General features: G+C 42.2%; 2 protein-coding genes and 1 long non-coding RNA gene across 3 annotated transcripts; 1 reads left to right on the forward strand and 2 right to left on the reverse strand.

Annotated features, from left to right (window-relative positions):
- Nucleotides 1–508: 508 nt before the first annotated feature.
- Nucleotides 509–2,230, reverse strand: LOC115946410 (claw keratin-like). Its single transcript, XM_034073419.1, has 2 exons — nucleotides 2,123–2,230; nucleotides 509–1,588 (listed from the first exon to the last, which is right to left on the reverse strand). Exon 2 carries the CDS (start codon nucleotides 1,564–1,566, stop codon nucleotides 868–870), a length of 699 nt encoding a protein of 232 aa, XP_033929310.1. The 5' UTR covers nucleotides 1,567–1,588; nucleotides 2,123–2,230; the 3' UTR covers nucleotides 509–867.
- Nucleotides 2,231–4,270: 2,040 nt separating this feature from the next.
- On the forward strand, nucleotides 4,271–5,996 carry LOC117438051 (claw keratin-like). Its single transcript, XM_034073420.1, has 2 exons — nucleotides 4,271–4,348; nucleotides 4,938–5,996. Exon 2 carries the CDS (start codon nucleotides 4,960–4,962, stop codon nucleotides 5,638–5,640), a length of 681 nt encoding a protein of 226 aa, XP_033929311.1. The 5' UTR covers nucleotides 4,271–4,348; nucleotides 4,938–4,959; the 3' UTR covers nucleotides 5,641–5,996.
- A 6,609-nt stretch (nucleotides 5,997–12,605) lies between these two features.
- On the reverse strand, nucleotides 12,606–14,286 carry LOC117438057 (uncharacterized). The gene is made up of 2 exons (XR_004550628.1): nucleotides 14,165–14,286; nucleotides 12,606–13,428 (listed from the first exon to the last, which is right to left on the reverse strand). It is a non-coding gene; the product is annotated as an uncharacterized lncRNA (long non-coding RNA).
- Between the last annotated feature and the right edge of the window lie 1,578 nt (nucleotides 14,287–15,864).

The following is a 15,864-nucleotide window of genomic DNA, read 5'->3' on the forward strand; positions in this document are numbered from 1 at the left end:
CTCTTAAGTGTGGCTTTGTCAACAGTCTTACAGTTTGTGAAGTTTAGCTTTTAGTATCAGGTTAACACTCTCATCACTGGCAGACAAATGCAGAAATCCCAGTCCTACCTTTCATGGGGCACTCTTGTTCTTCCCTTGGCTACTGTTGTTTTATGGGAACAAGAAAATTTAGATCTAAGAACCCCCCCTATTTTCTTCATCATTTATTTGAGCTCTTCATCCAAGGACAGCAGAGTCTGTGAACCCATCTGAGCTCAATGCTTAATCCGAACCTATCACACCATCAACAGACAGTGGCTCAGGAAACTGTCCCCTCAAAAAAAAAATGGACAAAACCTGTGTGCAGTTTTTATGAGGACTAGGAATGAATTTCAAATAACAAAGGATCTGCTGCTGAGGAAATAAACTCCTCCTTATAACAGGGAAATTGTCACTTCTGTGGCATTCCAAGTAGAAGAGTGAATATTACTCCTGGAGCAGGCTGAGGATGAAATGAAAACTGGAGGAGTTCTTATGCAACACCACAGAGATTTAATGCTAAAGAGAAATCAGCCATTCACAGAGAATCAAGGCAATACAAGGGGAATACAAGTGTGATGCAGGTATCATGCTCTGGCACCAATGCTCTCTGTAGGACACATGGGACAGCAAAGTGATAGAAGGATGCAGAGGATACCGGGGCTCAGTCATGCAGCGAGAGCACACTGTGGCACAGGGCAGTGGGCTGCTGGGTGCACACAGCCCCCTCAAGCCCCATGCCAGGGCAGCTGATGCAGGCTGCTGGGCCCCATGCCTCTTGCTCCACATCCTGGTGCCATGATCCTTGCTGCAGGGTTATTGCTGGTTCTGGGCTCCATCCTGTGGACTTCAGAAAGCCCCGCAGCTCCCACGGCGGGACCTGCCCCACCTCTGGGAGGTAATGCCAGTGCCACAGGAGGAGAAGCCAGAGCTGTAGGACCTCCCACAGCTGCCAAAGCCACTGGACCCGTATTGACCCCCATAGCCCAGGGAGCCCCCATAGCCCAAGTCACCTCCATAACCTAGGGAATGGCCATGCCCAAGTGAGCCTCCATAGCCTCCCAAGCCAAAGGAGCCCCCATAGCCCCCCATCCCAGAGGAGCCCCCACAGCCATGGAAGCCCCCATAGCCCAGGGAGCTACCGTAGCCCCCCAAACCAAAGGAGCTCCCATAGCCCCGGGAACCTCCAGAACCCCTCAAGCCCAGGGAGCCTCCATAGCCCCCCAAACCCAGGGAGCCCCCATAGCCTCGGGAGCCTCCATAGCCCAAGGAGCCTCCATAGCTCCCCAAACCCAGGGAGCCCCCATAGCCCCTGGAGCTTTGGGAACTAAAGGACCTCCCCAACAGGGCAGGACCTGATGATCCCACAACGCTCTCCTGAGGAAAAGAGCTGAGTATGGGGCCCGGCAGTGTCACCACAGCTGGTGGGGGGAAGATCACTGCTCTGGAGTCGGGACATTGCTGCACACAGGGCTCATTGTAGCTCTCGGCAATGGGATGAGGGCAGGTCACCTCGCAGGGTCGGCAGGACTCACTGTAGTGAGACATCCTTCTGGTGTTGGCTCTGAGTCTGCAATGCACAGTAGTAAGCAGGTTTCAAATACAGAAATATTCAGGTGAGTCTAGATGCAGACATCTAGTGTCATGTAGGGTGAATGACACTTGATATCAACTGCTCTTGCTTATAGTATGATTAATTTAATACATTAAGAAGAGCTGAAACACACTGAAGTTTGGTAATACGCTTACAGCATATTAGTAAATGAAAGCAGCTATTTCTGTAGTTTCATATTGATTACCCAGTAGTACCCAACTTCCAAACAGGAATATTTACCCTTCTGGTGCAAATACTACTACAAGGTGGTAGATGCTGTGATCACTTTGATATTTTTTAAATTTATAAAGCTTGTAGTTCCTGAATTGGAATGAAAATGTCTGGGAAAATGTTATTCCAAGTGGCATAGTAAAACTTCCCATTTTGTTCTAAGAATAACACCTTCTGTCTCTCACAGCTCTCTACCCTGCAATCCATAGCATCATGCACAATTTAGCATCGACAGAGAAAAGCTTGAGAAGCATAAATGTTGAACCAAATCAGACTTACCCTGTTCACGAAGGAGACTAAACCAGGAGATGTGGATGGAGAGGCTAGGGGTAGAGGCATCTTTTATACCTTTCTTAAACTGCTTACAAATATGAAACACCCTTTGTGCCTCAGGTCCTACCCCGTAACAAAACAACCTTCCCATTGAGGGATTTAATTTTGCTGGCTTTGCACTGCCACTCCCCACCTTCCAAAACAAGTGTGATACAATTTCAGTACTAAGTTGTGGGCACTGGTCTGGTGAATGATGGCATCTTTCAGACATCTAATACCCAGCACCAGCACTGGGCCTCTGCTGTTTTTAGGGTCAATGAGAGAGGATCAGTTGAAAGACAGAAAGACAGAAAGACAGAAAGACAGAAAGACAGAAAGACAGAAAGACAGAAAGACAGACAGAAAGAAAGAAAGAAAGAAAGAAAGAAAGAAAGAAAGAAAGAAAGAAAGAAAGAAAGAAAGAAAGAAAGAAAGAAAGAAAGAAAGAAAGAAAGAAAGAAAGAAAGAAAGAAAGGAAGGAAGGAAGGAAGGAATAATAGTCAGTTAAGCCTGAAAATTCATATTATTGTTATTTTTTCCTCAATAGAATTTAAGGCAATAGACATTTCAGGCATAGTAGCAAAATTCTGGCTTGGAAGGTGAAGCTACTAGCTACAGTTGGTAGCACTGACATACCATAATCTCCCCAAACTTATTGATACTTAATAAAAGTATCGCTGATCACTGATTTGAATGAAAATCACATCATTGATAGTAGTGAAGTTATAAATCATGGTCTGATTGGGGAATCAAAATCATTGTCTGGCATATTTTTAAATGTTACTATTTCATAACCAGGGCACTTCTAAATCTTACCTTTCTTCATTTAATATGTTAATAACAGAAATTGTAAGCACTAACTATTAATGAGTATTTGTGAAGCAGTTTAAAGTCATTATCTTCCAGGTGCCTCATTATAATCAGCAAATCCTGATGACACTTCAAAAGCATAAGTATCTTACAATTTAGAGGTAATTTATAGGCTGTCTTTTGCAATATTGTAAAATTAGAAAACAGATTTGCAACTAACTGTATGATGACATAGGCTTATTAAAATATATCCCTTTTCAATAGTATTTTATTCATTTCCTACATCTTAAGTGGTCAGGACTTTAGGGAATGAGGAGAAAATTAAGCTTGTTTTGAAATGTATTTCTAACAGAACTTCTAGAAGTCGAGATTTCAAATGAAATTTTGACATGTTTGGCTGTAACTTTAGACAGAGACAAGGTCAGAAGTCTGGCTATTTCAGTAAGGTCTTTTCTGCTTCTTTGGAGATGTCACTTAGGCCAGCCATTCCTCTGTTGGCCTAGTCTCATCTGAATTGTCTCAACACTTGAGAGAAGGATGTTAGAAAAGGTTTCACAGACTGATGGGTTATAGGTAACACCTCTAGTGATGATGGGACTGTATAGAATCATAGAATCAACTGGGCTGGAAAAGAACTTTAAGATCATCAAGTCCAACCGTTACCCCAGGAGTGCCAAGACCACCATTAAACCATGTCACTGAGGGCCATTATTCCCCTGTACCACTTGGTAGGTGCAGTAAATCAGACACAGATCTCACTTCCTGGGTTAATTACAAGGCAAATGAAAAGCTTAGACCACCAGCTAAAAACTTTGCCAGGTCTTCTGCTTTCATGCTGCTACTAGCAATAGTGATATCCCATCAGGAGTGAGCCTGTATCATGTCAACTCTTTGCTCTGCTGTGTAACAGCATTTATGGATTCCTGCAGGGAGTGTCCTCTGCAAGTCCACTGCAAGAAGCTGTCTCTTCTCAGGGCCACACATGTAGCTCGTGTGGTGACCTTCACCTGGTTTGTGCACATGGCAACATAAAGGGTTCCACACCATGTAAGCACTACCTGGAACATTAAAATTGGGCTAATGTGACGCATGACTCTTGTTCCGCCTTCTAGTTGATGGTTGTATGGCAGCCCTTCAGCTGCACGTTCCCAAAATCCCCTAAAATGACAATCACAGGTAAGTGATTGTATCAGCAGTTGTATCACACCCACACTAATATTTGGGAGGGACGGTGCTGAGATGACAAAATTAGAGCTCCCACTATCATATTTTGTAACAGATTAGGACCAGAGGCACAAAGGCTGGCTTAAAGAAGGGTATAAAATCTTGTATCACCACAGCCTTCTACCCAGTTCGCTTGTCTCAGTCTCAGCAGTGAACGAGGTAAGTGTGACTTCACTCATTCTTTCTACTACTATTAACATTTACTTTAACAATGTTTTTGTCACAGAGATGATTCCTAGATGTGCTTTTTCAGACTTAGATCCTTTGTTTCCTTCTGAAAATGTGTCTTTGTCCAGATGCAGCATCAGGAGTCACAGCATTAGGATATGAAATAGTTCTCAAGCTATAGAAATACTTGGGGTGACTTACACATCATGAAGTCTGAATTAATGCATATAGTCAATGAGCTTTTTCTCCTATTCCTCTTGGCTTCTTTTCACTGTTGCTTTGTAGGCACACCCTTGCCTGTCCAAGTTTCTACAGACAGATCTGTCCATCCAATTTATGCAGTACTGAATTTCTCTTTCATATTGTAATGTTTCCAAAGGTGATCATGCTGAGATGAAAGAAAGAATAGAGGTGGAGTTGGTACAAGAATGAGTTTCATTTTTTTAGCATGTAGAAATGCATCCACTTCCCTATTAACTTCTGATATTTCAAACGTAGAATCATTGCTTAATAATATTGGTTAATCTTCTCCCACCCACTTTGGGTATTTGTTAATTTACCTTAAAACTCCTTACTGCAGACTCAGAGCCAACACCAGAAGGATGTCTCACTACAGTGAGTCCTGCCGACCCTGCGAGGTGACCTGCCCTCATCCCATTGCCGAGAGCCACAATGAGCCCTGTGTGCAGCAATGTCCCGACTCCAGAGCAGTGATCTTCCCCCCACCAGCTGTGGTGACACTGCCGGGCCCCATACTCAGCTCTTTTCCTCAGGAGAGCGTTGTGGGATCATCAGGTCCTGCCCTGTTGGGGAGGTCCTTTAGTTCCCAAAGCTCCGGGGGCTATGGGGGCTCCCTGGGTTTGGGGGGCTATGGAGGCTCCCGAGGCTATGGGGGCTCCCTGGGTTTGGGGGGCTATGGAGGCTCCCTGGGCTTGAGGGGTTCTGGAGGTTCCCGGGGCTATGGGAGCTCCTTTGGTTTGGGGGGCTACGGTAGCTCCCTGGGCTATGGGGGCTTCCATGGCTGTGGGGGCTCCTCTGGGATGGGGGGCTACGGGGGCTCCTTTGGCTTGGGAGGCTATGGAGGCTCACTTGGGCATGGCCATTCCCTAGGTTATGGAGGTGACTTGGGCTATGGGGGCTCCCTGGGCTATGGGGGTCAATACGGGTCCAGTGGCTTTGGCAGCTGTGGGAGGTCCTACAGCTCTGGCTTCTCCTCCTGTGGCACTGGCATTACCTCCCAGAGGTGGGGCAGGTCCCGCCGTGGGAGCTGCGGGGCTTTCTGAAGTCCACAGGATGGAGCCCAGAACCAGCAATAACCCTGCAGCAAGGATCATGGCACCAGGATGTGGAGCAAGAGGCATGGGGTCCAGCAGCCTGCATCAGCTGCCCTGGCATGGGGCTTGAGGGGGCTGTGTGTACCCAGCAGCCCACTGCCCTGTGCCACAGTGTGCTCTCGCTGCATGACTGAGCCCCGGTATCCTCTGCATCCTTCTATCACTTTGCTGTCCCATGTGTCCTACAGAGAGCGCTGGTGCCAGAGCATGATACCTGCATCACACTTGTATTCCCCTTGTATTGCCTTGATTCTCTGTGAATGGCTGATTTCTCTTTAGCATTAAATCTCTGTGGTGTTGCATAAGAACTCCTCCAGTTTTCATTTCATCCTCAGCCTGCTCCAGGAGCAAAAATCCTTGGTATACTGAGTTAACCATCAAGCTGCCCTGCTCAATCACTCTATAAAATGTAGAATGAAAGTTTAATTGGGATCCTTAAGGCATCAGCAGTATTGTGTTAATGGATGTTTACTTAGCAATTTAGCAGTCATTATCTTCAAGGTTCAGAACAGGTGGGGTAATTGTTTTAGCTCTAAGGACTTCTGGTGACACCCCAAAGGCCCCCAACTCACCACTTAATTTAGCAACCAATTCCACCTTAATTGCAGCATTCCTTAACTGGCATCCAACAAAAGAATCCTACAGAGTGGGTTTGTTGGGTTTTTTTTCCATTGGTCGATTTCTAAATGTTTTTCCCACCATTCTTTGCTATTATCATTTTATATTGTACTTAGGTAAGTGTGACTGAAGGAAAATATACCCCGTAAAAGAAGGGGTATTACTCATTGCTTACATTCATCTGTGCTTACCTCCTTTCCTAATTGGTAGGGTAAGAATTAAACCATGATCTGCCTGTACTGACAATTTATGCGTAAGCAAATTTCTCCAAGAGAAGGCCCCAAAGAGGAAGAACATAGCAAGATACATAATATGATGCACCATAAATTTAATGAGAAGTAGAAATTAAAAAAATGTACAGCATAAGAAAGCAATAGGGCTGAATCTGGATAAAACTGATCATCCATTTCAAGGCAATGCTTTACAGCTGAACACCCAACTCCTATATGCAACAATAAAAGTTACGTTTTTCACCTCATTGATAACAGAAAGGCATTCAATCAGCAATGCCAAGCTCCTGCAGTTCCAGTAGCTCAGGGGAAAGCTGAGGGTTGTCAGCAAGCATACGGCCATGGTCAACTCAGTCCTGCATTAAGATCATACTTGTAAGCTTCTAGCTGTTCCTTTGATTTTTTTCCCAAGGCTTTATCAAGGCCCACACCGGTTGTAACGACGGTAGGACCTCCCATAAAGGCCACCTAGACCTGAATAGCCAAGGCTCCCAAGTCCCAAGGAGCTGCCAGAGGAGATGGGGACCCCTCCAGCATTGAGAGCATCCCCTACAGCTGCAGATGCTGAAGATCCCACTGTGGTATTTTGTGGGAAGGAGCTGAGGATGGGTCCAGGCAGGGTCACCACCACAGGAGAGGGCTGGATCACATATGTCGAGTCCTGGCACTGCCTAACACAGGGCTCGTTGCAGCTATTTGCCAGTGGGGTTGGGCCACAGGAGGTGGGAGCACATAGGTCATAGCAGGACATGTTTGAAGGGTGGAACTGTCTGTAATACAGGAAAAAAAATAAATGCAAGAAAGAAGTTGTAATTATAGTCATGTAAATTAAGCTGCTAAGATGGTGGAGCATGCAAGAGACTATATGGCAAATGGAATAATGTGTTTGTCTAAGGTTCAAAGGAGACTTTAATGAAACTCAAACTCCTGTATGCTACAGAGGACAGCTGAAGGGGTAGCTCTACCTGCTCCTGAGCAGTCTTTGATAGCTCATTTCCCACAACACTCTTCCAGGATGTGTGCAGCCCTGCAACATGAGGGAAGCAAGGGACAAAGCTTATGATCTCCTGTATAATATGGCTAGGAGAAACCTTATTTTCACAGTATCCTGGTGCAAGAAGAGATGCTTGCTCAGCACACTTCTGAAAATTTGAGCCTGCTTATCTGTCTACAGAAAAAGCTCTGAGAAAGCCAAAATCTCTGCACAGATTCTCCACATTCACTTCTAGATGCTGAACAATTCACATGCAGAGATCTGAACATCTTGGAACTGAATGATCCGGAAAAAGGAGTGTGAAGTCCTGTGGCCACCAATTGCCACCCTTCAAAGAGCAGCTACCTTCTTTCAAAGAAAGATCTACTCACAGGTCTCACACACACATACTGATAAAGAGCATAAGCCTTAGACTACTACTGACAAGACAGTGTAAAAATAAAGTGATATGGAGACAACAATTCAGGACATTGAAAGACAGAAAACAGATTCAGACTTACCCTTTCACCAAGGAGAAAAAAGCAGAAGTGGATGGCAGCTCTTATTGTGCTGGCTTTTATACTGTTTCCTAGAGTGCCTGAGGACCTGAGACATAATAGCACGTAGCTATTTACCTGCTAATTGTTGAAGACTTCTTGTATGCAAAATATTCCCAGATGATGATTTACTTTTTCCTCACTGTTTGTATTTATTGCCTTGATGTAATTTCCTCATCATAATGTATGCATTCCACTGGAGAGGTTTCTTTTATCTTAAGATCTTATGAGCCCAGTTAATTCCTGGTCAGATCAGCTGATTCATCCGAGTTACTAAAGAAACTATTTTGCATCCTAAGGACAGTATATGCAGTGTACATAATTTGACACAGATGGATACATGTATTAAAGACATATGTGAACTCCCCTGTGAAATTCCCTTTCCATCTTCTTGGAGAGCAAGAGTTTTTGACACATTCCTTTCTGAAAAGGCCAGAAGTTACCGTTTCTGACTATTGGACTGTAGTTTTACCAGATTCCTCTCAACCAGAGAGCTGCACAGATTTAGCAAATAAGATTGTTATAGACAGCACTTAGTAGAGCTAATTACACTTTTCCAGTCTCCAAGGCACTTAGTGGGAAATAGATTATTTGAGGGAACATGTTTTACTTTCTTGACTCAGGAGATAGGATGAAAGAGGATAGGCAGTCTGATCTATTCTTTTAATATTAAACTACTACACTTCCATGAAGGAATCTGAGACACAGCTCTTCAATTTGGGAACTGAGTGTCAAAGTCCTTAATTTAAGGAGTCTGCAGTTTTAGCTTTCTTCTTACATCAAACTGCAGTGAAACAATTGAGATCAGATTGAGGATGCATGTGAATTTTAGCCTACTCAGAGACACTGGCACTCAAAGTCTTGCACAAGTTTACCTATGGGGTCATTAAAGACGCCAAACAGTTTTACATTTGCCATTAAATTATAATTTTCCCCTACTGTGTCTTGAACTATTATACAAAATTAGACTCCAAATTAATGGTAGCTACTTAAAACAGTTTATAATATTCTTGTTCTTTTTTCATCTTTTGAAAGCAAATAATGTTGTCTTCATTTTGCATGGCCTTAAAGACCTTTGCAATGTGCAACAACTCAATTTCTTTTCAAAGACAATCTCTAGATTAAAAAGTAGTTATACAATGCATAAGCAGTCTTTAAGGGAGGGATCAGTATTTGAACCTCACCTGTCGTCTCCTAATGTTTAAATCACTTAGCTAGAGACATGCAAATGGTCTCTGAACTGTGAGTATCTTCAAGAAGATCTCCTAGGGAATAAATGCTGACTGTACACTTCTGAAGAACAAAAGTCTTCAAAGTTCACAACATGTTTTCATCAATGGCTCAGATGTGCAAATGATGCATTATCAGAAAATGTGAAAGTATTGGACACTATTTGAACATGATCAGCATTTACGGTTTCTTACTAAGATAACTAACAAACTTCTCAAGCTTCCTCACATTGGTGTCACAAACTGATGTACTTCCATTTTTTACATAAAATAGAAGTAAGCCTTTCCACAAAATCATGTTAAAAACCTCATTCCAATCATCAGCTACTGGATGCCCTTAGGTATGTGATGATCTCCACTAGTGGCACTTTTGGTTGAAGTTCTCCTGTCCCCTGAGATTTACCAGTCTTTCTCAATGCTCTTACCAATGCACACACAGAGACACACAATTATGGTACCAAAAGGTAAAAAAACCATCTTCCTTTATAAGAAAACTGCCTATTGACTGTAAGAGAAGCATGGGGGTTTGAAAACAAGCTCATCAAAAGGTATGATGATGATAAAATGAATCACTTGTGAAGGTGATCATATGTCAAGTTAGCCTGGCTGGCTCAATCTCCTTATCCCAGAAGCAAAAAGCTTTGGGATGTTGCATATTGGAATATTACAAAGAGTAGTGATCCTAACTCTCATAGCTACTTATCAGGGATAAAGTTGCACCCTCAGAACTGAAATGACAAGCTCCTGCTGTGACAGCGGTGGTACTTTCATGGGCCAGTGTAAACAAACTGCTGAACTGCAGACAAAGTTCTCAACCAAACTGAATTTTGTCTCCTTCATGTTTTGGGAAGGTGGAGTCAGTATGATGGAGCCAGGCATATTTAATGGATGTAAATCAGAAAGATGAAAGAGACACTGTGGGTTGTGGTTTTCATCCAACACCAGGATAAGTCCAGACAATAAACATAAACAGCAAAAAACCCATTTCATTAGTGGGAATGCAGCCACATGCAAGAAAAAAAGATGCCCTAATAAATGCAGAACCTAGTTAGTAAATGTGTAATTGTGCAAGAAAGTCTCAGATCCTCCAGGCAGCCCAAGAAAGCCCTTGGTCTTCAGAGCCTTTCTGCCTTATTCTACCATGGTATTCTATCATGTACTGGGGTTTATGCTGCTGTTTCATTGTTTAATACTATGTTTTATTGACACATGCTGCCTGATTTATAGACCCCAGTCTAACATGGTATGACATTTCCAAAGCAAACATAATAACTTGAGAGGTAGCACCTGAGCTTGTCTTGCCTAGAAAGTTCCCTGTAACATTATAATCTAGCTCATATACTGTAGCAGTGTCTAAACCAGTTTCTTATGAACTACAAAACCATACAGAGAAGCCTTTTACTTTGGTTCTGTGCTACGCTTGTAGCTACAATAGGTTTTAACCCAAATTGAGCAGTTCTTTCTGCTACAATTTCTGAACACTTGAGGAACAGATCCTAACTATGGAAAGAGTGTGCATGCACAGGGCTTAAACCTGTAAAGAGCTTTGAAAGATTTGATTTGAAGAAAGCTTAAGAGGGAACTGCAGAAGGGTACTGCAAGAGTAGGAAAATGTACTTTAGCATGAGAAGTGTCATTCTCTGTCCACCTGGATATGTTAAAAATACCTGCATTGTGTTACCTCAGCCATTATTCTTTCCAGCCATATTGACACTGTGGAATTATAAATTCTCTGCGGTGTTAGATACATAGGTTTAATCCATAAAAGAAAGCAATTTTGCAACAACTGCAAATGAGTGATGACTTCTTTGGAATGCATCTTCTTTGATCAAGCAATAGCTTCAGCTGAGATAGAAAAAATATATATATTTAATTCAGACCAACTGTCTGCTATATTATAATATCAAGTTGCTAAATTTCCATTCTCTTCTGTCATCTATTAAGAAAATCTAGTCCTTAAAATTATTAATTCTTCAATGGGACTGATGAACTTCCTTTAATTTAGCTCCAGTAATGACTGTAGTCAGTATAACTTCATCAACACCTTTCCCTAGCTTTAATTACAGTTCAACATCAGTCTGTACAGACACAGACAAAGACTCCAAGAAAGAAGTTTTAGAGATATCAGGCTCTGAGTTGTATGGGCTGACAGGACATTGAATCATCCAGAGCCTTCAGGCAGAGCTTTTCAGACCTTCTTCCTGTAAAGGCCAAAGTTCCCAGTGTCTAAACACCACCTTTATTACAACACAGGTAATCAAAGCAATACCTGATAAGGTACAGATCTGCCAGACAGAACAAATAGGAGTCAGTTTATAAAGACACACTAAGAAAGGCTTAGAACTTCAAATCTTTTCATCTTTCTCCCAGACATGCTTCCAGGCCAGCAAATTTCAAAGACCAATTCCACACAGACTTCTTTTCCTTCCCCCTGAGACTTACCAGGACATGATCTCATATGCCAAGAGGTGCTGCACCCATCAGAAAGTTCTAAGCTCCATTCAGAAGTGTTCCAACTTACTGCAGCTCCTCCACCACCTCTGCCCTAAGCAATCTCAGCTGTGCTCAGGAAAAGCATGATCTCTCCCTCCTTTTAAAGGAGTCTTCCAAAGTACCACAGATAGGATAAAGAAAACCATAATCATCTTCTATGTTCTCAGGTAAGAGTACATATATCCTATTTGTGCAACAAGCTGAGGGGTGGTTGTTGTGCTTCAGAAAAAGGTTTATCTCTATAATTTTGAACATTCCTAGTAAATTTTCCTGCTGTATCTATCTTCTTTTTTTACAAGGATTCTCTTATCTATTACATCTATGGAAGGATAAGCAGAAACAGTAATCCCCTCAGTGAGCTTTTCACTGAATATCCCCCTTCTCAAATCAGCTTCTTGCTCCATTCTCATCCCCATTCAAAGACATTAATCTGGAACCAAACATATTCTCATAAAACAGGAATATTGAAACAGTTGAAGGGCCTTTTTCCATCATCATGGTACTGTAGGTAGAGGGTCTTTAAAGTGTAAGAGAAGAAGCTTCCTTAGTTTATAATTTCCTGCTTATGCAACAACAGGAAGCACACCTATTACAGGTGACCACCACTTTCCAGGCTTTGATAAATTGTCTCAGGCTTGATTTAACACACACAGACAACAGAAAATCTTCTTCCACAGCTGCAGTCTGACTTGTTCTCCTTTGGCAATGGGTATGTACACAGTGTTTTCTGGAACTGGTGACTTATAAAGGGACTTGGTTCAGTACAGACAAGCTGGAAAAGGGGCTGGGAAAAGAAAGTACAGGTCAACTCGGGTTATGATGCAGCACAAATTTAATGAGGCTGAGGAAGGGAAGGAAGCAATGTAAAGTATAAGGAATACATTTCCATGCTCCACTAAGGACAATACCCACTCATCCCTCTCACAATGACACACTCAGCAAACTGAGATCTTCCTTCTTCTTTAAGTGAACTGTACTAATTCAGCCATGCAAAACAATTTCTAATAATTACATATTTTTAGTCATCTTCAATTAAAAAAAAACAAGCATGAGACAAGACTTTTGATCAGAAATGTAAAGTAAAGCATGACAAAAGTAAGACAAGCATAGGCCTGATTTTAGGAGATGCCAAGCTCCCACAGCTCCATAAACTTCAGGTTGTGGGCATCTAAAACTGCATCTGAAAACCATGGCCATGAGCTCAGTCCTGTGTTGAGTCGTGCTTCAGTGTTCCTGGTCATTTCTTCCTGCTTGCTCCTCACACTTTACCATGGCCCTTAGAAGCCACTGCGGTAGGTGTTGTAGCGACGGTAGGGCCGACTGTACCCACTGCCCAGGCCTGGATAGCCAAAGCTGCCTAATCCCAAGGAGCTTCCAGAGGAAATGGGCACCCCTCCAGCATTGAGAGCACTCCCGACAGCAGCAGATGCTGAGGATCCCACAGCAGTGTTCTGTGGGAAGGAGCTGAGGATGGGTCCAGGCAGGGTCACCACCACAGGAGAGGGCTGGATCACCACTGTTGAGTCCTGGCACTGCCTGACACAGGGCTCATTGCAGCTATTTGCCAGTGGGGTTGGCCCACAGGAGGTGGGGGGGCACAGGTCATAGCAGGACATGTCTGTGGGATGGAGGCAAGTCTGAAATACAAAAGAAGAAAGAAATGCAATACAAGAATTTAAATCAAACTGTATTTGTACAGTTTGAATTCTCTGATAAGGGAAGTTTATTACAAACAAGATGATATTCAACAGGGTTGATCCTGAATTTTCTCTAAGGAGACCTCTCTTGGAGGTCCCTTTGCCAAGTTTTGGAAAGTGTAAAATAGAAGCTTAAGCACTTAAAATTTGTTCTATATGAAATAGAAATAGCTGAATCCAGGAACATTTCTGGTTTTGTGTATTGTTAATATTAAAAACACTAGCAGATCTTACAAGTTACAATGCAAATCTGTCTGCAGTTGTTTGGAGGATGGAGAAGGTCACTCCTTGCTTACAGAAGAACTAAGAATTGAGTTTCAAGGGCAGGCATATGCTCTATGTGGAGAGCTGGCAATCCAGGACTACCAGTATTGGCCACTATCTGGCCTTAGCTGAATTCTCCATAGACCAGCACACTACTCTGAACAGACCCAAGTATTCACTACAGATATTTTATGTCCAGCTGCAGGAACTGCAAACTTGTTTGGTTCCCAAAGGTGAATAAATACACCTAACTCTCTAACTTGTGGTTAATCACCCCATTGAATGGTTTTTATAACTGACCACCAACAGAAAACTTTCTCTTTCATCCTACAACATTTGGGAAGAAAAACTACAAAAATCATCAGGGCAACAGCTCAACTTATAAAGAGAGAAGAAATGGGTTCAGACTTACCCTGTTCACCAAGGTAAAGAAGGCAAGAGAAATAGGTGGAAGAGCCTTGAGTTGCTCTGGTTTTTATACTGAGTCCCAGGTTGCCCAACAACTTAGGGCATTCTTTGTGCATGAAGTTATTTATGAGCCACTACTGATTACATGGTTTTTTGCCTTAGTATTTGTGTGTATTAATGCTTCACTTCCTTATCTTGTGGCATGAATATCTGACCACAGTTCTCTTTCATCTTAAAATATTCTGGACTAAGTTAATTTCTCCAAACACTAGAATGATTAATTCAGAAGGATTTATTCTGCCTTCAAAACCCTTTTGGATCTGCTTGGTGTCATTAAAGGAGATTAAGCTTAATTTACATAATACAGTCCCTTGTATACTTCTCTGCAAGGTAAATACTGTTGGAAACCATGAAGACTTTCAGCTTTTAGAAGTCAGCCCATGAGCACTTGTAGTTTTGGGATTCAAGCTGCTTTTAGAGAAAAGAAAGACTGAATTTTGCAGAAAATAGACATGAATGACACAGTTTTTACCCAACTCCAGTCCCAAAATTAGAGAAGAAGCACAAATACAAAACAGAAGGGACACTGAAGAACCCTGTGAGAATCAGAAGAAACTGAAGTGTTATGGCTGTGTGCAAAGGCTGAGATATACCTAGAAAACACCACCAGATATGATTCCTTTGTCATGGAAGAAGAAACAAAAAAGAGTATTAGAAGTCCAGTCTAATGAGATAATATCAAGTGATAGTACTACTGTGAAAGAGTCTGTCTCTAATCCTGAGCCTAACCACTTAGGAGTTCTTTACAGAATCCACAAATCCATCTTTATTCTTATTTCAGATCTCAAAGTATCAGCAACTGGCTTTAGGTTAACTTCCACATGCATAAATATGTTGCAAGTTTGGTGACACTTGTTCTCAAGGAAGAGTTCTGCACAAGATAAGCATTTCCAAAAGCCAGCTGTGAAGGCAGACATCACATACATTAATCTTTCCTCTTGCAGCATTATTTCTCCAGCTATGCTGCAGTATTTGGTACAGATGTGTTGTAGACCAATGGTACCAGTTGGAGAAGTATAAGAAGTATAGAAAGTGTCAATAACTCCTTCACTTGTCAATTCTTCTGTCACTTTACAGCTGTCTTTGGATTGCACAATGAAATTGAGGCTTTTTGGGAGTGTGGGGGAGTGCAGGATAAATAATAAACGAGTAAAATACATAAGCAATCCTACACACAGAGATTAGTACTGAAATTTCTGCTTTCCTAGCACTTGAACTACTGAGACATGTAAATCATCTTTACATTAGGAGTGTCTTTACAAAGATCCCCTGGGAAGAGAAACTTGTTTGGCTTGGTCATAGGCTCCTGAGATCTTCAAAGTTTATCAGAAGCTTTTATTAAATTGCTAAGCATGCAAAAGATCATATGTGCAAATTTAAGATACGTGACCCATATTTGAATTCTTATATCACTGCTATAATAATATATTATTAAGATTTGAGAGTGCAGGTCAGTTATTGGGTTCTAAAATTCATGTTGCTGTTCCTAGCTGCAGGAATTAAAGTATTTTATTTTTAATTAAGGAAATAGCTCAAGGTTTAGTTTAAACCATCACTTATTTCAAGGAGATCCCCAGATAAATTGGCCTAACTTTTTCTACCTTCACCAACCCTCAGTACTCCATTCCTCTCTCCATTCTTCAG

This window comes from Melopsittacus undulatus (assembly GCF_012275295.1).
Source record: "Melopsittacus undulatus isolate bMelUnd1 chromosome 20 unlocalized genomic scaffold, bMelUnd1.mat.Z SUPER_20_unloc_1, whole genome shotgun sequence".
NCBI classification, from domain to species: Eukaryota; Metazoa; Chordata; class Aves; order Psittaciformes; family Psittaculidae; genus Melopsittacus; species Melopsittacus undulatus.

Excerpts from the sequence above, each read along its gene's own strand:
- LOC117438051 (XM_034073420.1), top strand. The coding sequence starts at position 4,960 with ATGTCTCACTACAGTGAGTCCTGCCGACCCTGCGAGGTGACCTGCCCT.
- LOC115946410 (XM_034073419.1), bottom strand. The coding sequence starts at position 1,566 with ATGTCTCACTACAGTGAGTCCTGCCGACCCTGCGAGGTGACCTGCCCT.